Source organism: Natator depressus, chromosome 2 (assembly GCF_965152275.1).
Source record: "Natator depressus isolate rNatDep1 chromosome 2, rNatDep2.hap1, whole genome shotgun sequence".
NCBI lineage: Eukaryota > Metazoa > Chordata > Testudines > Cheloniidae > Natator > Natator depressus.
This window is the reverse complement of record NC_134235.1, coordinates 222150303-222171966: the sequence shown is the minus strand read 5'-3', so window position 1 is coordinate 222171966 and position 21664 is coordinate 222150303. Positions and strand designations below refer to the sequence as shown.

General features: G+C 39.7%; 1 protein-coding gene across 1 annotated transcript in view; it reads right to left on the bottom strand.

The window, feature by feature from the left end:
• SLC25A40 (solute carrier family 25 member 40) overlaps positions 1–21664 on the bottom strand; it is a 79859-nt gene that overhangs the window by 29582 nt on the left and 28613 nt on the right. Inside the window, exons 8-10 of the mRNA XM_074945982.1 lie at positions 18838–19011; positions 6085–6194; positions 3024–3105 (exon numbers count right to left, since the gene is read on the bottom strand). Of these exons, the coding sequence (XP_074802083.1) occupies positions 3024–3105; positions 6085–6194; positions 18838–19011 (366 nt within the window). The remainder of the gene's footprint in view (positions 1–3023; positions 3106–6084; positions 6195–18837; positions 19012–21664) is intronic.

Here is a 21664-nt window from a genome sequence, read left to right as displayed (position 1 = left end):
GAAGTGGTAGATGTGCTATATATTGACTTTAGTAAGACTTTTGATAAGGTCTTGCATGACTTTCTCATAAATAAACTATGGAAATACAACCTAGATGGAGCTACCATAAGGTGGGTGCATAACTGGTTGGAAAACCATTCCCAGAGAGTTATGAGTGGTTCACAGTCAAGCTGGAAAGACATATTGATTGGGGTCCCTCAGGGATCAGTTTTGGATCCAGTGCTGTTCAATATTTTCCATCAATGATTTAGATAATCGCATAGAGAATACACTTATAAAGTTTGTGGACGATACCAAGCTGGGAGGGGTTGCAAGTGCTTTGGAGGATATGATTAAAATTCAAAATGATCTGGACAAACTGGAGAAATGGTCTGAAGTAAATAGGATGAAATTCAATAAAGACAAATGCAAAGTACTCCACTTAGGTAGAAACAACTAGTTGCACACATTCAATATGGGAAATGACTGCCTAGGAGTAGGTACTGCGGAAAGGGATCTGGGGTCATAGTGAATCACAAGCTAAATATGAGTGAACAGGGTAACTGTAATGCAAAAAAAGCAAACATCATTCTGGGATATATTAGCAGGAGTGTCATAAGCAAGACATGAGAAGTAATTCTTCTGCACTACTCCGTGATGATTAGGCCTCTGCTGGAGTATTGTGTCCAGTTCTGGGTGTCACATTTCAGGAAAGATGTGGTTAAACTGGAGAAAGTCCACAGAAGAGCAACAAAAATGATTAAAGATCTAGAAAACATGACCTATGAGGGAAGATTGAAAACACTGGGTTTGTTTAGTCTGAAGACAAGACAGGGGACATAACAGTTTTCAAATACATAAAAGATTGTTAGAAGGAGGAGAGAGAAAAATTATTCTCCTTAACCTCTGAGGTTAGGACAAGAGGCAATGGGCTTCAACTGCAGCAAGGGTGGTTTAGGTTGGATATTAGGAAAAACCTCCTGTTAGAGCAGCTAAGCACTGGAATAAATTGCCAAAGGAGGTTGTGGACTCTCCGTCATTGGAGATTTTTAAGAGCAGGTTAGAAAGACACCTGTCAGGGATTGTCTAGAATGATAATACTTAGTCCTACCATGAGTGCTGGAGACTGGACTAGATGACCCCTTGGGGTCCCTTCCAGCCCTATGATTCTATAGGCAAAGTGATCAGAATTCTTTTTTTACTAGCTTGAAATTAAGAATATCTTCTCCCACAGTTTTAAAAGAAACATCTACCATTTCCACTTTATTTTCTAGAGGAGAGAGCTTCTATGTAACTATATGATTCTGAATCAGGCTGCTCAAATCTGTTTCATAACAGATGGATTCCTAACAAAGTAAATTCAGTCTTTGATTATCTCACAGTAAAGGCCTGATTCAGTAGCCATTAAAGTTAATGGGAGTCTTTCACTGATGATCCAGACCCCAGATGATTGACAAAAACAGATATTTATACGCTGAATGCACTGCCTTAAGTGTAACGGTGACCAAGAGTTAAAATGGGGATGGGAAAAAAGGCTTTTTGTCTTACCCATCCCTTTAAGTTATTGGAGTATGCACTATTACATATTTCACCATTATGCTCCCATTTCTCATTTGTCTTTTCTTTGTAGACCCCATTAAAAAGTGAAGATTTAAAAAAACCACTTGAGAACAATGTAGACTTTTTTGGATAAAAGTCTTTATCCAAAAAATATTTAAGGAGAGCTAGTGTTGACATTCCTATTTACTAACAGGGTGGGTGGGGTTAGATATGCAAACAATTTTATCATATTATTCCTGTCAACTCCAAAGACTTTTTCCACAGAACATTGTTCAAGTTCAGTTTATAGAAGAAACTTAAAAAATTTTGCCTCATAAGAGTTGCATTTAATTTGGATAAATATTAGGATCCCCTGAAACCCTCTTCCATTCAGTTCGACTCCAGAATTCAGCACTCAGATACCTTTATTGAGCATTCAGCAACACTAGGACCAAGCTGGCCAGGCTCAATCATAGGGTGTGGATGCAGGGTACATCACAAAACCAAGTTACACAACCAAACTTATATACATATTTACTAAACACCTGCATTTCTTACTACATGTTATATCACGTACTTCACGCTTGGCTTGGTTGCTTTTCAGGAACTAATCCCTGTACAGCATGCTCTCTCCATATGCAGTTCACTATAACCTGATGTCTACATTCCAGGCTTATCTTGTCCATTGTCCCTAGTACCAGGGTGTTCCTGCTTATCTTAGCTAGAGTACTTGTGGCACCTTAGAGACTAACAAATTTATTTGAGCATAAGCTTTCGTGGGCTAAAGCTCTACCCCACGAAAGCTTATGCTCAAATAAATTTGTTAGTCTCTAAGGTGCCACAAGTACTCCTCGTTCTTTTTGCTGATACAGACTAGCACAGCTACCACTCTGAAACCTATCTTCACTAGAATGACTCCAGCCTAATGCTTATTACATCCTTATCAACAACTTAATCTTCCATTCACACCCTCTGAGAAATGAAGGCTTACTCATGTCAAGTTAGACATACAACAGTGTTCTACAGTTTTTATTAACTGAAACAGTATTGCCAGTAAACATCACCAGCTCATCTTTTCCCTCCTCCAACTAATTAAAAATACATAAAATAGAACAGTTCCCATGAAGTATTTCAGAAAATATTACAGCACATGGAAAACAGAACAAGGGAAATTACAGAGTTTTGAAATACATCATAGGAGAAAGGATATGGGGAAGATTTAAAATCCACACAAGAAATCCATGTAACTAAACAGAATTATGTTTTAAGATTTCCCATCTTTATTACTTCCAATTAGCAATATGCACTGCAGTGCACAAGGCCAACAATGGCTCTTCTTCCCATTTAAGCCCCCCAATAAGACATAAGTGGTGCAGTCAACTTTATTTGAGCCCTCTGTGCTGGGGAAAATTTCACCTCTGAACAGTGGAATGACAGATAAAGATAGCTCTTGAAGTAATTTAAAATGTAAAGAATGTGCAGTAATCTAATTCCAAAGAACTTACAGTTTAAGGTCTCATATTCCCAAATTTCAGTTTGTTTGTGTGTTTTCACCACATCAAATGGCAAAGTTACTGTAGCTGCAATCTATTAAAGAATAAACAGACTTTATTAATATTTCACGTAAAATGTGATAGCATCAGCAAGCTTACGCCATAAAGTGAGTTGGTTATAATTTAAACATAGATTTACTATGGTCATATATATCACTTTATTTAACAAGTCCGTGAAGCAAGCCAAAATTAAATCTCATTAAATACACAAAATAGAATAGCTGCTTAGAAAACTTAGTTTGTATACATTACTGACATGATATAAATTTATGCATAATGCACAAAGAGCCCAATCCCTCTCATAAGGACTTCCAATGGAAGCAGGGATGGGAACCAAAGTGGTTTCTTCTTTTGTACTGAACCGGACAGTTGTAAAAGTTTCCATTTTAGCATAAATGCCTGTCTGATGTGCATTACTCAAGTGCCCTTCACAACCAACTTGGACAGTAGACCTCATAGTTGAGGTACACTTTCTCTGAAAAACTAACATGTGGATTGCTTACTTAGGCCAGGTCTACACTACAAAGTTTTACACTACGAAGTCAGTCAGGAGTGTGATGAGACGAATCCTTGTCTGACGGAGCTGTGCCAGCAAGAGCCCTTAGTATAGAGGCAGTTAACATAGCAAAACTGCACTTTTGCTGGTATAGCTTATTTTGTTCAGGGGAGCTGGAATAAGCTATAACAAAAAACACAGTATTGCAGCAGAAGGTGCATCCACAGTAGGAGTGTTTTGCTGGAATAGTATACCGGCACAGCTATATTGGCAAAGTGCTCCTAATGTAGGCCTGTTCTTAAATTCTGGTATAAGCTCTGGAAGATGCTGCTTATCTGTATATATAGCTTGCAGCAATAACAAACACAAGAAAAGTAATAGGTCTTCTATTTGTGCAAGATACACAAACAGAAGGTTAAACCACAGTATGACACTGCACCCCATATTCTTCATAGTGATATTATAATGGTATTATAGCATAATTATGATGCATTTTATGCAAGAGGGGTCATGTGAGGTGTCATTGGAAAAGTTATGATTTGCTGAATAGGATTATCCTAATTGTATGCATGTATCATTTTTGTCTCTAAAGTTAGCAATATTGACTATGAATCTGTATTTCAAATCGTGCTTACTCTGGGTGACACCCACAGTTAGCTTTTCTGGTACAACAGTGAAGAAGCCAGACAGTGCTGATGGCCCATCAGCAAAGGCAATGGACCCTGGAAGAACTTAACCTTCCTGTGAACATTCCAGACAGCCTGTAAGCAATGGCTGCTATGACTCTACATGTAACCAGGCCAAATGATTCTGACTCCATCTTGTGAATGCTGGTGAAAGTGCAGGCTGGAGGGCTTTGCAGCTTGTCACAGCAGCACAGTGTGAGAGGGAGCCCAGGCTAGTGGGTCAGAGGGCTCAGTGGCACCCCAGTTCCAGTATCTCCTTCTTCTAGATTCCAGGTGTTTCTTGTCATTTGTTTGTCTTTCAAGCCCTAATCCTGAAACTGGATCCACTAACTTCTATTCCAGTGCATCACTGGGGGATCCGGACTTTAGATTGTAAAACCTCAGGGAAAAAGTGACTATACTGAGGTGTGTGCTTTGTCCATGATCAAACACATTCGATTTTGCTTTACAGTACTCTATACACTACAGTTTATTTTGCAATTTCAACTATGAGGTCTCTCCACCAAAACAAAGTCTGCTATTGTATCTACCCACAGGTGGTTTGGTATTCCCTCACTTGATTATATATATTTAAAAGAGTTTTTAAACATTAGCTAGCTACTAAAAAGTATTCATTTTAAAAATCCTGAACTGTTTTTCTTTTCGTATGAACATACAATACACATATATGCTACAGAAAATACTTCATGGCTATACTAATCACAATGCTGTGTTTATCATCTGTAAAAAAAATACTTGTGAAACAGAATTATTTTTAAAGTATGATTAAAACCCCAAGACAACAGCATTTTCACAGAATTGCTGCTTACTGTAAATTGTCCAAATAAACTGAAGTCAACCATGTAACAATCAACTGAGTTTCCTGAGAGGTTGTGATTCCACCATCTCATTATGTTGATAATGATCTTGAAATGAAGTTGTGAGTTTAAAAACAAATTAGGTCTAACAGCCACATATCTTAAAAATGTAAACATGCAGGAAAGGATGAGAATACTTTGAATATCATTAACTCCCCCTCCCCGCCAGGCACACATCATGTTGTCCTTGTTAGAAAAAGTGAAAAGGCAGCATTTATACTATGTATATGTTAAAACAGATCTAAAAGCTATCAAGTATCTGAAAACAGCATATTCTAGCTTTGTTGTTGTGGTTATTTTGAGGCCTAACTGTTGCCCATATAGTGCTTCTTTTCAAACAAACCATTTTCACCAAGTTAACATGACTGAAGTAATGTGGAAATAACAGCCAGCTTTGGCAAAGTTCCAGCTAACTGTAGACTTCAGCTGTGATTGTTGCCTGAACTCTGCCAATACTTTATTTTACTTTTGTTAACTGCAGCTACAGGCTCCATGACTTAACAGGCTGCTAAAATTTGTAGTAACAGAAAAAAAGTTTTAATAAGATTTCTAATCAAAACTACCTATATATCTTTTACACTTGTATTTTACTTTAACATTTTATTACATATTTTCCAATTTGCTTCACTTACAAATAAAAGCAATAAGAATTCAAATGTTTTAATCACCAGATAACTGCATTTTATGTATAGCTAAAGACACGATTCTAGCCTTGTGTTCAACAACATATTCACAATTTGTGGGAGAATCTCATGTAATTTCACTCCTTGTGCTTTATTAATTACGTATACAAACTCCCAATGAATTGAACAGTTTATTTATTAGAAACATCCTAAATGAAGACATGTTAGCATGTGGTGTGATAGAGGATATGCCATTGAGCAGAGTACTTTGGAGAGAGAGGACTCATAGAGAGAACCCCATCTGATGGGATTAAGTTTGCTTAGAAATATCAGCAACAGAAACAGACTTACAGAGCCAGCTGCTGCCCCTGAAGCAAAGCTGATCATAAACGTTGGTTCATGTGCATCAAATATCTTGCACAACCGCTTCTTCATGAGTTCATAGTGATACCAGTAAATTGCTATGGAGATAGAAAAAAAAAACAACCAAAACAAATCTCTGAAACCAGAACCTTGCAACAAGCAACATAAATCTGTGTACCAAACACAGAAGAACTAATTCATTCCCCTTCTGTATCTCTTACTCGTCTAAAAATGTTACTGTTTGCATGCTCTTACCCTAAGAATGCCAGAGCAAAGAAAGGGAAGAAAAATCCAAACAAAAACAAAAAAGGGGAGAGAGAGAGAAAGAAATATAGAAAAGGATGCAAATTTAAAAAGAAAAGGAGGGAGACAGAAGAGACTGGGAAAGAGAAAGGAAGAAGAGTACCGGCACAAATCAAAAGAAGGGTACGAAGGAAAGTGGTAGCCCTCATATTTATGAAAGAACTGAATGAGTAGGATACACAACCAACAGCTGTGCTGGTTTTTTGTTTGTTTGTTTTTTTTTAAAAGCGACAGATCAAGAGATTGAAAACAGTGTGTATTTATTTGAATGTGTACTATTAGTCATAAATGGCTGAATATGTATATACAGCTAGGTTTATTTCAATGTGCATAATTGCACACCCATACATACTTGTCACACATTATCTAGAGGAAACCATAATTCAATATACTGTTAAAATTAATAGAAAATTGCATACTTCACTTTCACCAAATGTGGTTGTAAAGTTTTATTTCTAAACCAAATTCCTACAGAGTACAAAGGCATTTGCACTTATTGAGAACTAAGTCTACAACAAATTTTCAATTTTAAAAATAATCCATTTTCTGTTAGAGTGAAAAAAAAATCTGAATATTTCGTAAAAGGCTGTACACATTCTGCTCTTCCTCACATCCATACTCATAATTCAAAACACAGCCAAAGGGATATTCACTATTACAAATCACTGGAGGATTCTCTGCTCCTTGAAGTCTTTACGATTTGAGGACTTCAATAGCACAGATATAGGTGTGAGGTTTTTTGCAGGAGTGGTGGGTAAAACTCTGTGGCCTGCGTTGTGCAGGAGGTCAGACTAGATGATCATAATGGTCCCTTCTGACCTAAATATCTAAGAATCTATGAATCTATGAATTCTGAAAGATAGTCTCAATAAAGGTGGTCTCTAAAGTGCCTATTATTCTGTGGGAAACAAAAAAATGTTGATGCTACTTGAACTTGAGGTTTACAGTGACACTGAGTTCATCTTGGAACTTTGCTACACAGATAACTAGACAATCTTTCAAATACTTTGGAAAGGCAGCCCAAGATTTCAGCATAATAGTTCTAAAACTGTTTGAGGAAAACAGGTTTCCTTCAAGTGGGTCACGAGATTATTACGAGGGGGTCGTGAGCTGTCGGCCTCCACCCCATACCTCGCTTTGCCTCCAGCATTTATAATGGTGTTAAATATATTAAAAAGTGTTTTTAACCTATAAGGTCGCACTCAGAGGCTTGCTGTGTGAAAGGTGTCATCAGTACAAAACTTTGAGAACCACTGAAGTAGATAAAGCAAATTAACACTAGCAGCTCAAAAATCACATATACACCTAACATCTGTGTTGATGGCAGGATTTCCTGTAGGGAATTTCCAAAAAACTATTTCAAACTTCCATGTCTATAGTTAAAAGGATGTGTTATATACAGTTCCAAGACAGATTAATTCTGAAAAATAAAATTAAAATTCTTCCATGCTTGCATGAGGTGATTTACTGGCCCTGGGGTATGCAAATTGAGCGTTGCAAGGAATAGAGACTGAATAAGGAAACTATCTGTTGGTTTTGTGGTTTGAGAGTTTTATCCCTATGAAATGCGATAAAACAAGTTTCTTCAGCCCAGTGGAGAACAACAAGAAGTAGGGATGTGGGAGCAAAAGTGTATTCTGTGACCCTCTCTAGGCAACTTGGCATTTTCTTCCCCTTCTCTCCCTTAGCATATTGTAAATATTTTCATATGAAAAGTGCTCTGCACTAGGTAATCATTACTCTGTTCCAGTATAGCAATTCCTATGTAAGTAAAAAGTAAGAACCTACAGATTATAAAATTAAGACATAACAGGATTTTTTTTTAAATTAATTTCCCTTCATGAATTAACTGAAAAAGTTGGTTACATTTCTATGTATATTTTCAGTGTTATTTCCCATTCACATTTTATAAACAAAAACTTTTACAACACAGAGCAAAGGTTGTCCAGTCCTGTTTTGTGCTGTTCCGTGATGCAGAGAGTGCGTTAAGCTTAACTTAACCCTCTGAAAAACAGGAAATACAAAATTAAGGTACATGCTACCCCTTCAACATGACCTTAACTCTTCCCCCTGAAGATGGCAAAATAGCCACTGGGAATGCTTCAGTTAGTTTAGGTTCCATAATAAAAAGACCTGAGAAACAACTACAATACTGTGCAATTGTGTTCCACACGTTTCAACTGTAGCATTTTTTTGCCTCCAATTCCAACTACCGTTCACTGAGTTCGGTACAGCTGTACTGAATGGAGGTGGGATAAACTGGAGCAGGCTGGCAGAATTGCTGCTGTGAATGATGAGAGGTGCATGTGTACCCTGAAAGATCAACTATGCCTGATTTCAGCACTAAATTCTGTAGGCTGTGGCAGTAGAGGAACATAAAAGCATTTTCTTGTCATGGGGATTGTCATCTGTTTGGTGGCACATATGACAGTGGTCTTTAGGGGCTAGTGAGGAATCAGAGAAGGCAATGTCTCAGAAAAAATCCGCAGGGCAAGAGTGAAGGGGAACTAAAATGGAACCAGATTGCTGGCACTTAAAATTAAAAAGGTCGTAGAGCAGTTTTTAAACTAAGTGCTGCGGGAAAGCCGACAAGTGTGGAGGACCACGTGTTTCGGACAGAGACATTCCTTAGGGGAGGATCTATTAATGCAGATTCTCTATGTTCCTGTAAGGAGGAGAGGATGGATAATGATAAAATACAGGTAGGATCTGATGAGAAACAGTCAAATGAAAAAAAGTCCCATTCAATTATATCATGTAATGGTAGAAATCTGAAAAGTTTTTAAAGTGCTTATATATCAATGCTAGAAGTCTAAATAAGAAGATGAGTGAACTAGAGGATATTGATATAACAGGCATCAAAGAAACTTTGGGGAATGAGGATAATGAAAGGGACACAGTAATACCAAGGTACAAAATATATCGGAAGGACAGAACAGGTCATGCTGGTGGGGGAGTGAAACTATATGTGAAAGAAAGCGTAGAATCAAATGAAGTAAAAATCTTAAATGAACCAAACTGTACCACAGAATCTCTATGGATAACAATTCCATGCTCTAATAATAAGAATATAGCAGTAGAGATATATTACCAACCACCTGACCAGGATGGTGATAGTGACTGTGAAATGCTCAGGGAGATTAGAGAGGCTATTAAAATAAAAAACTCAATAATAATGGGGGATTTCAACTATCCCCATATTGACTGGATACATGTCACCTCAGGATGGGATGCAGAGATAAAGTTTCTTGACATCTTAAATGACTGCTTCTTGGAGCAGCTAGTCCTGGAATCCACAAGAGGAGAGGCAATTCTTGATTTAGTCCTAAGTGGAGCATAGGATCTGGTCCAAGAGGTGAATATAGCTGGACCGCTTGGTAATAGTGACCATAATATAATTAAATTTAACATCCCTGGAAAACACCAGAGCAGCCCAACACTGTAGCATTTAGTTTCAGAAAGGGGGACTACACAAAAATGAGGAAGTTAGTTAAACAGAAATTAAAAGGTACAGCGCAAAAAGTGAAAACCCTGCAAGCTGCATGGAAACTTTTAAAGACACCATAATAGAGGCTCAACTTAAATGTATATCCCAAATTAAAAAAACATAGTAAGAGAACCAAAAAAGTGCCACCATGGCTAAACAACCAAGTTAAAGAAGCAGTGAGAGGCAAAAGGTATCCTTTAAAAAGTGGAAGTTAAATCCTAGTGAGGAAAATAGAAAGGAGCATAAAATCTGGCAAATGAAGTGTAAAAATATAGTTAGGAAGTCCAAAAAAGAATCTGAAGAACAACTAGCCAAAGACTCAAAAAATAGCAAAAAATTTTTTAAGTACATCAGAAGCTGGAAGCCTCCTAAACAACCAGTGAGGCCACTGGATGATCGAAGTGCTAAAGGAGCACTCAAGGACAATAAGGCCATTGCAGAGACACTAAATGAATTCTTTGCATCGGCCTTCACAGCTGAGGATCTGAGGGAGATTCCCAAACCTGAGCCATTCTTTTTAGGTGACAAATCTGAAAAACTGTCCCAGATTGAGATGTCCTTAGAGGAAGTTTTGGAACAAATTGATAAACTTAATAGTAATAACTCACCAGAACCAGATGGCATTGACCCGAGAGTTCTGAAGGAACTCAAATGTGAAATTGCAAAACTACTAACTGTAGTCTGTAACCTATCATTTAAATTAGCTTCTGTATCAATGACTGGAGGATAGCTAATGTGACAACAATTTTCAAAAAGGGCTCCAAAGGTGATCCCAGCAATTACAGGCCGGTAAGCCTGACTTCAGTACTGGGTAAACTGGTTGAAACTATAGTAAAGAACAAAATTGTCAGACATATAGATGAACATAATTTGTTGGAGAAGAGTCAACATGTTTTTTGTGAAGTGAAATCATGCCTCATCAATCTACTAGAACTCTTTGAGGAGGTCAACAAGCATGTGGACGAGGGGGATCCAGTGGATATAGTGTACTTAGATTTTCAAAAAGCCTTTGACAAGGTCCCTCACCAAAGGCCTCCAAAAGGTAAGCTGTCATGGGACAACAGGGAAGGTCCTCTTATGGATTGGTAACTGGTTAAAAGATAGGAAACAAAGGATAGGAATAAATGGTCAGTTTTCAGAATGGAGAGAGATAAATAGTGGTGTCCTCCAGGCATCTGTACTAGGACCAGTCTTATTCAAAATATTCATAAATGATCTGGAAAAAGGGGTAAACAGTGAGGTGGCAAAATCTGTGGATGATAGAAAACTACTCAAGTTAGTTAAGTCCAAAGCAGACTGTTAAGGATTAAAAAGGGATCTCACAAAACTGGGTGACTGGGCAACAAAATGGTAGATGAAATTCAATGTTGATAAATGCAAAGTAATGCACATTGGAAAACACAATCCAACTGTACGTATAAAATGATGGACTCTAAATTAGCTGTTGCCACTCAAGAAAGAGATCTTGGGAGTCATTGTGGATCGTTCTCTGAAAACATCCACCCAATGTGCAGCAGCAGCCAAAAAAGCAAACAGAATGTTGGGAATCATTAAGAAAGGGATAGATAATAGGACAGAAAATATCATATTGCCTCTATATAAATCCATGATACACCCCCATCTTGAATACTGCATGTAGATGTGGTCGCTCCATCTCAAAAAAGATATACTGGAATTGGAAAAGGTTCAGAAAAGGGCAACAAAAATGATTAGGGGTATGGAATGGCTGCCATATGAGGAGAGATTAATAAGACTGGGACTTTCCAGCTTGGAAAAGCGACACCTAAGGGAGAATATGATAGAGGTTTATAAAATCATGACTGGTGTGGAGAAAGTAAATAAGGAACCATTATTTACTCCCCCTCATAATACAAGAACTAGGGGTCACCAAATGAAATTAATAGGAAGCAGGTTTAAAACAAAGAAAAGGAAGTATTTTTTCCACACAACTCACAGTCAACCTGTAGAATTCCTTGCCAGAGGATGTTGTGAAGGCCAAGACTATAACAGGGTTCAAAAAAGAACTAGATAAGTTCATGGAGGATACGTCCATCAATGGCTATTAGCCAGGATGGACAGGGATGGTGACCCTAGCCTCTGTTTTCCAGAAGGTGGGAATGGGCGATGGGATGGATCACTTGATGATTACCTATTCTGTTTATTCCCTCTGGGGCACCTGGCATTGGCCCCTGTCGGAAGACAGGATACTGGGCTAGATGGACCTTTGGTCTGACCCAATATGGCCATTCTTATGTTACGTTCTAAGTGTGGGGTGGTTTGTGTGGAGTAGTCTCAGTGTTTGCATGTAGGCCAGCTGTTTGTTATGCCTGACCCAAGTTTTGCCTTAGCAAGAGAAAGCATCAGATTTTGTCCAACAGTGCTCAGTTCCTAAGGCATTCTGCAGCATATGGGAGCCTGTTTTCACTGCCATGTGGGCTTGTGGTATAACTTCAGTGTTGCCCCTATCCTGACTCTTGTCTGCTCACAAGTCTCTAGCTCAAGTTACGTGGCATTTTAAACTCAAGCTAGCTGGCCTGTCGGGGATATGCGTTAAAGTTCAAATGTTGCTGATGCTCAAGCAGATAATGCAATGGGAACACAGCTACTCTGCATTGCTAATCTAATCACTCTGTGCAGCTCGAGCGTTATTTTACTGTGTAGCGACTTTTACTAAAGCTAGGCTAACTCAAAAGGGGTTAACTAGAGCTAATTCTGAGTGCTAGTATGTGTGTTATTGGTGTGCAGGGGTACTGCTCAAAGAGGCAGAGAAAGTTGCACTGCAGTGGTGGCATGTACCTTACTTTGTATTTCCTGGTGTTCAGAGGATTATATTTAGTCACTCTCCACATTCTGGAAGGGCACAAGGCAGCACTGAACAACCTTAATCTGCGTAAATAAAGTTTTGGGGCAGTTAATTTCCCTGTTTTTAAAAATAAAAAAAAATAAAAATAAAATCTCCATTTTCTCATGAACCACAGCCAAGCTCTCCCCCTCTGTGCCTCTGACTCCTTAGCAGTAATTACCCCTGAAAACAAAAGGCACTGGCTGCACATCAATTCTAAATCATCTCCCATCTCTTTGCATGATCATCACAACCCAGTCCTTTCTCCCAGCCCTCCTCCCTATTAACAAGATATAGGGAGGACTCCGCAAGTTAAGTAGCTGGAGAGAAGATGCAGAGACTGACATGAAGTCCCTTACATCTTCCAACCCAATCCTCCAAACCCTCCACCACACCCACAGCTATGCCCATCTCCATGTCCCAGCTGCTCTGAGCACTTCTTCATCCCTGCTGCTCCACCCTCCTATTTGTCTCTCAATGTCTCTAGTAAGCTCAGAGAAAGGAAGGTGGTGGGGCTGTAAAGGTAGGAAAGGACAGAAGAGTGGAAATGCAGAGAGTCCTACCCCAAATTTGAGTCCAGTATTTAGGGAAGTGGCTCTACACATCCATCTACAGCACACGAGGCTCAGAGAGGGGTGAAATGGCCCATTCATCTCAGGGCTTGTCTATGCTACTGCTTAAATCGAAGCAACTTATGTCGCTCAGAGGTGTGACAAAACCACCCCCGAGTGACGTAACTTACATCGACTTAAAGCAGTGTCTACATTCCGCTATGTCAGCGAGAGAGACGCTCTCTCGCCAATATAGCTTCCTCCTCTTGTTGAGGTGGAGTAATTATGTCGACAGGAGAGCGCTTCACCAGACACACTAAACTGAGTAAGAACACCCCCACAGAGATGAATACAGCCTGAAATAATAGCTCAGAGGTGTGAACTGTTCTATTAATCTCAGTGGGTATTCTCATCCCACCCCCCAAGCATTTTGTGAGTCTGTGCCATGTACTGAGAATACCTGTTCTCATCTCCCCACCCAGACTCAACAGGATGGGCCACTCATCCAAGGTCTCATCACCTCATGTTTCAATTATTGCAGTATCCTTCTCTCTGGCCTTAACAAATGCAATCTTGCCCCGCTCAAATTCATTCAGAATGCTTCTGCAGCAAAGATCACTTTCCTAACCCTTTCTTTTGACCATCACATCCCTCTCTTTGCATACCTCCCATGGCTCCCTCTTCTCTATTGTATCAACTATGAGCTGCTTGTCTTCACTTTCAAGGCTCTTTTCAGGGTTTATCACTGCCCTCTCATCTGTCATTCACTACTGAGTTTGACGACACTTGCCTCCAATCAATCCAAGATGCCTGCTTCCATCACTCGTTAAACTTTTCAACAAGCACCTTTGGTGTTTTTCCCCATGCTGCCCTTTACACTTGGAAGGTACTCCCAAAAACATCTGCAAAACTACCTCATTATCCACCTTCAAAAACTCTCCTTTGCCGAGATGCCAGCAAAACTCTTGACAACAGTTGGCTGCTGGTGAGCTGAGACCACTGTCTAGCATGCTGACCAATACTCTCTCATTGTTTCCTTGTACTTCCCATCTGTATCCATGTGTTGTCTCTTGTCATATACTTATTTTAAGCTCTTTGGGAAAGGGACCTTTTTATGTATGTGTATGTAAAGCTCCTAGCACAATGAAGTCTTGGTGCATGACTAGGGTTCTGAGGCACTCTGATAATAAAACAAAATAAAAATAAAATAACAATAATATGTGCCTGGGCTTGTGCTGAGCATGATTGTTCTCACCTCCCCACCTGATCTTAGCCCTGTGTACCTATGCCATGCACTGAGAGAGAGTGCTAATGACAGTGTCCTTGGGTTCAAGGGATAGCATTTGTTCTGTTAAACCACCTAGTGAGCATGCTGAACAATATGATTAGATGGTTACAGTCCATTAGAATGAGGCCAAAAATATAAGCTAACAGGAAAAGAGAAATTACATTTGATTTGAAGAAACTGTCTGACCCAGGAATCAAAAGGGATTTTAAAGCCAACTCTCAAATGGATTTCAAGAGTGGTGGGTACTGGATGATGATATAGAAGAACAGTGGGCATGCTTCAGAGATGTCTGCAAAGAAGCTGTCACAACTTCACCTGAACCAAGAAGATCAAGGAAAAGGGAATGGATACAGCTATGTGCATGGAAATTGACTGAGGAAAGAAAAGCCCCCCCAAAAAAGAGGCAAGTACAGGTGACCCAAGAAGAACACCACCTATTGCAATGGCAGTATATAGAGAAAGACAAAGTAGTAAAGAAGTTATGTTGGAAAGACAAAAGAGAATGGCCTGATTAAAAAAGTTTCAGAAGCCAAAGAAGCGTCAGTGAGAGATGACTAAGTAACTGTTTCAGCTATGTAAGCAAATTGTTATCCCAGTTCCAGAGTCAGAATTATATCGTAAAAGTGAAAGATAGAAGATTGCTAACAAAAGAAGCAGAACAAAAGGAGCGATAGCAAGAACATCGGACAGGTTTCAGAGTGGTAGCCATGTTAGTCTGCATCAGCAAAAAGAATAAGGAGTACCTGTGGCACCTTAGAGACTAACAAATTTATTTGAGCATAAGCTTTCGTGGGTTAAAATCCACTTCATCAGATGTATGCAGTAGAAAATACAATAGACAGACAGACACACACACACACAGATCATGAAACAATGGGTGTTGCCATACCCACTATAACGAGAGTGATCAGTTAAGGTGAGCTATCATCAGCAGGAGGGGAAAAAAAGCTTTTGTAGTGATAATCAGGATGGCCCATTTCCAACAGTTGACAAGAAGGTGTGAGTAACAGTAGGGGGAAAAATAAGCATGGGGAAATAGTTTTACTTTATGTAATGACACATCCACTCCCAGTCTTTATTCAAGCCAAAGTTAATGGTGTCCAGTTTGCAAATTAATTCCAATTCAGCAGTTTCTCGTTGGAATCTGTTTTTAAAGTTTTTTTGTTGTAGTATTACGACTTTTAGGACTGTAATCGAGTGACCAGGGAGATTGAAGTGTTCTCCGACTGGTTTTTGAATGTTATAATTCTTGACATCTGATTTGTGTCCATTTAATCTTTTAGGTAGAGACTGGCCAAACCGGACAATGTACATTGCTGGCACAATGCCCCTCTGTCATGTACATGTATATATCTTCCTACTGTATTTTCCACTGCATGCATCCGATGAAGTGGGTTTTAGCCCACGAAAGCTTATGCTCAAATAAATTTGTTAGTCTCTAAGGTGCCACAAGAACATCTGAAGTACTCAACCAACAATTCCAGTTGGTGGATGCAAAGAAGGTGAAGAATTAAACATTTCACTGTTAGAAATTTCAGAACCAGAAACAGAGAAAGAAATTAAGCAGCTCAAAAACAGCAAAGCATCTTGTCAAGATAAGATTACTGCTGAAGAGCTTTAAGTTGGAGAGAATGTGGCAGTACATGAACTTTGTAATATAGCATATGAGAGAAAGAACATTGCCCAGTGGGCTGGAAGAAATGTATCATCTATAAGTTATCAAAGAAAGGCAACCAACTCATGTGTGACAACTGGTGAGGAATAACATTACTTCTAGAACCTGGAAAACTGTTCTCCAGTATACTATTGAACAGAATCAAAAGTAGTCATAAATGAAAAACTGCATAATGAGCAAGCAGGCTTTAAACTGAAAAGACTGTGTGAAGATCACATCATTGCCCTGAGACAATTGATTGCAAAGGGCTTGCCTACCAGAGAGGATTATTCTTAAATGTCATAGATTTAATCAAGACTTTTGAGTGAATTCATAGAGAGTCACCATGGAGAAACAACCTGCGCTTCCTAGAAAAACAGAATCACTAGTCAAGAAGCTGTATGAAGGTTCAAAATGATATGTAAGGACAGAGAGTGGAGAGACCAATTGGTTCGATATCATCACTGGAACAGCAGCAGAGATTGCATCTTACAACCCCTCCTTTTCTGTATTGACAGATCATGAGATGCGAGGAGCAACATCAAAGGAAGATACAGAAGTTATGAGGAGTAGAGGAAAACTTTAAGATCTTGACTTCGCAGATGGCAGTGTTCTGTTGGACACAAATGATGATGCCATGAAAAACACCACTATCAATGTCAAATGTGAGGCTGCCAAAACAGAATTAAGAATCAACCAAAAGAAAATTAAATTCATGATCATTGAAAGAGGAGTCAGCAATGATGGTAACTATGTGATTGATAGTGATAAATATGGTACGGTTAACAAGGTGTATATTTTGGAAGCACAATCAGTGCTGCTGGCCAACTCAATTAGGAGGTGGAAACAAGAATTGGGAATGCAAGTGGAGTTTTGTCGAGATTGGCAAATATTTGGAAAACTGCAGAGATCCACACAAGAACCAAGATAAAGTTCTATAATGTCACTGAGTTACATGCTTTGGAAACTTGGCAAATGCTACAAGCCAACAACAGAAAACTTAACGCATTGCATCACAGATACTTGTGGAGAATACTTGGTGTTCATTGGTAGGATAAAGTAACTATCATGTGTTGGATCGGCCAACAGACTGCAGAGAGACAATAATTCAAGAGAGAAGGCTAAAGTAGTTTGGGAATGTTGTACAGATGCCAAAAAACCATATTCCTAGATAAGCCCTTGACTGGACACCACTTGGTAGAAGATGGGAAAAAGCTCAACAGATAACATATAAGAAAGTAATTGAAAAACATGTCTCTGTCATGGAAGTAGACTACAATTAAACAACAAACATTGCACTAGACAGGTGGAAACACTGGGGTGTCTTACTGGGTTGCACAAGAGCCTCTAATAATAATAAATATAATCAGTGTTTCATTCACAGAAGTATTTCTGAGTAAGCTATAGCTCACACAGATGTCTTACTGTCTATAAGCAGAGGTACAAAAGCTTTTGTAGTGCAATAACTTGAAATATTTCTGAATTGGTTCTTGGTCCTGTTCAGTAGCTGGTCTCAGTGGCAGTCCATGCTGTACATTTAAGGAAGGAATTCTTAGATCTTCAATTGCTTTGCATCAGAAAAGTTATCAGATTCCAAAAATGTTATTAGCAGCTTATTTCAGGGGGGCTGAATATTAGTAATCCCTTGACTAAATGACTCAGTGACTTGCTTTTCTTTGATCACATTCAGTCCCATTGTTCATGAAATCATTGACAAGCATGAGTTGATTACATTATCCTAATTGCTTATGAGAGTCTTTCACCTTCTCTCTCTTTAATTCTACTTTCCTTTGCAAGATTTCTAAAAGTAAAATCAGATGCTGCATGTAGCTCTTAGAGCACTTTGAAATATTGGTTCTTAAATCAGAAATATTGATCTCTGGACAAAACTTTCAATAAGGCTCCAAAAGGGCAGAATGTAGACAGAAAGTAACACCCACAACACACATGCTTTGAAAGTTGCCACGGATAGGACTCAAACTCACAGTACTTTGCGTGCTGGTCAGGTTCAATGGCCATAGCATATCACAGTGAGCCCACTCAGTTACTGGCATCAGGCTGTCTGCAAAGTCTCTAATTTGCAACAGAGACCCAGTCTTGCTGCACATGCACGTTTCACTCTCATTGGCAGATCAGTTTACCTTAAGCTGAGCTGGAGTTACAAACTTAACCCTCAATGGCTTTTGAAATATTGCTTCCCCAAAAGGTCAGCGGGTGTCATGCATTAGCTAAATAGATAAATCGTGAGTGAGTGAAATTAGTTTGGGGAGGATCAGAAGTACAGTTTGAACCCTAGCTGTGTGCAAAAAAAAAGTTAGAAAAAGCAGGTTATACTGTAAACATTTTTTTTTAGGAGGACTATATCTGGGAAACTCCTTGCTCAAGTTACCCCAAATCTGAACCTTTAATCTTACCCCACATTCCCATGAGGCACAGCAAATTTCAAGACAGTCCAATTAAGCACATGGATTTTAAAGCACTTAGAATAGTAAAGCACTCTCAACCTTACTTAGAGCCACATGCTATAATGTTATCGAAGTATAAGGAAAAAATGTAAAGGAATTGACAAGCAAGTATTCTCCATAACGCAAACGCTGATGCGAGATAAACCCTTACCTGAGAAAGGTACATCTCTCAGAGCAGTGGGACTCCACCCCCTCCAGAGTGAACGCCAACCCTCTTTGGCCACTGTATTATTGATGTATATACGCAGTTGCTTGTAAGATAATTGGCGAGACTGCATTTTAGTTCTGATCAACTCCAGTGGACTTATTACAGTTAATGAACCCACTGAAAATGAGAAAAGATTAGGGTTCATTAGTAAGACTTAAAAACAGTCAATTCTGTTAATAGAGCAATTTCCCAAACACTAAAAATAATCCAACTTTTCTCCCACCCTATATTTTTCGTTCCTTTCAGCCAAAAGACCAGAGGCTATGTCTTCATAGAGACCTAGGCCTGGTCTACACATAAAACTTAGGTTGACCTAACTGTATTGCTCAGGGCTGTGAAAAATTCTGCGCTCTGTACAATATAGTTAGGTCCACCCAAACCCAATGTAGACATAGCAGCTCTGCCGATGGACGAATTCTTCTATCAACTTTTATCACCATCTCTTAGAGAGGTGGATTATCTGTAAAGTCAGAAAAACCCCTTCCATCAATCTAGGAAGCATTAACACTACAGCGCTACAGCAGCAAAGTTGCAGCACCATAGCTGTGTCACTAGGGTGTAGAAATACCCCCAGTGTGTGACAAACTGTACTAGTTTGCCGCACACCAACTGGCTATGTGGACAATGCTACCACATACTAAAAGTTCCAGAACGCACACTATAAAACTTTTAGTGCATGGTAGCAGAGTCCCCTTAGCCAGTTAGCGTGTGACTAACTAGTGAGCTGTACATTCAACCATGGCTTGCTGCACTCTAGTACCTGGTCTACACTACAAACTTAGGTTGACGTAAGTTGCCTTTGGTCATCCTGTTAGTGCATGTATCTACACTGAAATTTGTCTCTGGCCAACGTACGCGCCCTGTTACAGTGACTTAGTAAAACCATGTCCCAGAACTGCCTTGAGTGATGGCAGACCTACTGAGATCAACACAGTGAGAGTGTAGACACTATGTGACCTATGTCGACCCTAACAGTTCTCCAGCAGTTGGCCTGCAATGCCCAACAGTGACCACTCTGGTCACAATTATGAATTGCACTGCCACGGAAACCACAAGCCACCACCATCCTTTAAAACACCCCCATATTTTTGAAATGCCTTTTCCTGATTGCCCAAATTCACAAGCACACCTAGCAGCTCTCCCTTGTTGTGTGCAACTGCCCAACCAACCACAACAGCTCTACACACTAGACACGCTTTTGCTGGGAGTAGACAGCAGGTACTGGGTCCCCTGGGCCTGTGGGGAGAAGAGGCTGTGCAAGCACAGCTACAGACCAGCCATAGAAGCGTGGACATCTCTGAAAGATTGCACAGGGGTTGCAAGCAAAGGGGTATGAGAGGGGTCAGCAGTAATGATACATGAAAGAGAAAGAACTGCTGTAGAAGTACCACAAGGCCAGGGAGTCCAACCATCAATCTGGTGTGGAGCTGCAGACCGGTCTCTTTTACAATGAGCTGCATACCGTGAGTGGCAGAGACTGCACCAGTACCTTGCAGACTACCGTAGATACCCTGCTGGAGCCAGAGCGCCCTACATGAACAGTGAGAAGGAGGAGAAAAAGGAGGAGGAGCGGGAAATCGTGGGGAGAGGTGTGTCTAGCCATGCCAGGACCTGTTCGAGACTCGACCACAGTCTAGCCAGTCCCACCAGCCGAGTATGGATGAGTCTGATGAAGGGGAAGGAATCTTGGGTAAGTGTGTGCATGCATTTTTTCTTACAGTGTTTAAATGTAAAGATGGTGCCCAGCTCAGCCCCAAGTTAACAAGACACAGGTATCGACTTTTCATTATTTTACTCCTATGAGAAAAGGTAGTGGTATAACAAACAGAGGTAGAGCTGGCATCTGCTTTTCATTCCCCTGTTGAGTTAGATGGGGGAGGGCAAGCACATCTTTTTTTTTTATACACATAAGGATGTCCCTTGTATCCTCCTAAGAGATCTTAATGAAATTTTCATAGAGTTACTCTGCAATCCTCTCTAGAAGGTCTCTAGGGATGGCAACCTTTTTTCTTCCTCTGCAGCTGTCAAGGTTCCTTCCCCACTCTGAACTCTAGGGTACAGATGTGGGAACCTGCATGAAAACCCCCTAAGCTTATTTTTACCAGCTTAGGTTAAAACTTCCCCAAGGTACAACTATTTTACCTTTTGCCCTTGGACTTTATTGCTGCCACCACCAAACATCTAACAGATATATAACCGGGAAAAAGCCTGCTTGGAAACGTCTTTCCCCCCAAATCCTCCCAAAACCTATACCCCCTTTCCTGGGGAAGGTTTGATAAAAATCCTCACCAATTTGCATAGGTGAACACAGACCCAAACCCTTGGATCTTAAGAACAATGAAAAAGCAATCAGGTTCTTAAAAGAAGAATTTTAATTGAAGAAAAAGTAAAAGAATCACCTCTGTAAAATCAGGATGGTAAATACCTTACAGGGTAATTAGATTCAAAACATAGAGAACCCCTCTAGGCAAAACCTTACGTTACAAAAAGACACAAAAACAGGAATATACATTCCATTCAGCACAGTTTATTTTCTCAGCCATTTAAAGAAAACAGAATCTAACACATATCTAGCTAGATTATTTACTAAGTTCTAAGACTCCATTCCTGTTCTGTCCCCGGCAAAAGCATCACACAGACAGAGAGAGCCTTTGTTTCTCCCTCCCTCCAGCTTTTGAAAGTATCTTGTCTCCTCATTGGTCATTTTGGTCAGGTGCCAGCGAGGTTATCCTAGCTTATTAACCCTTTACAGATGAAAGGTTTTTTCCTC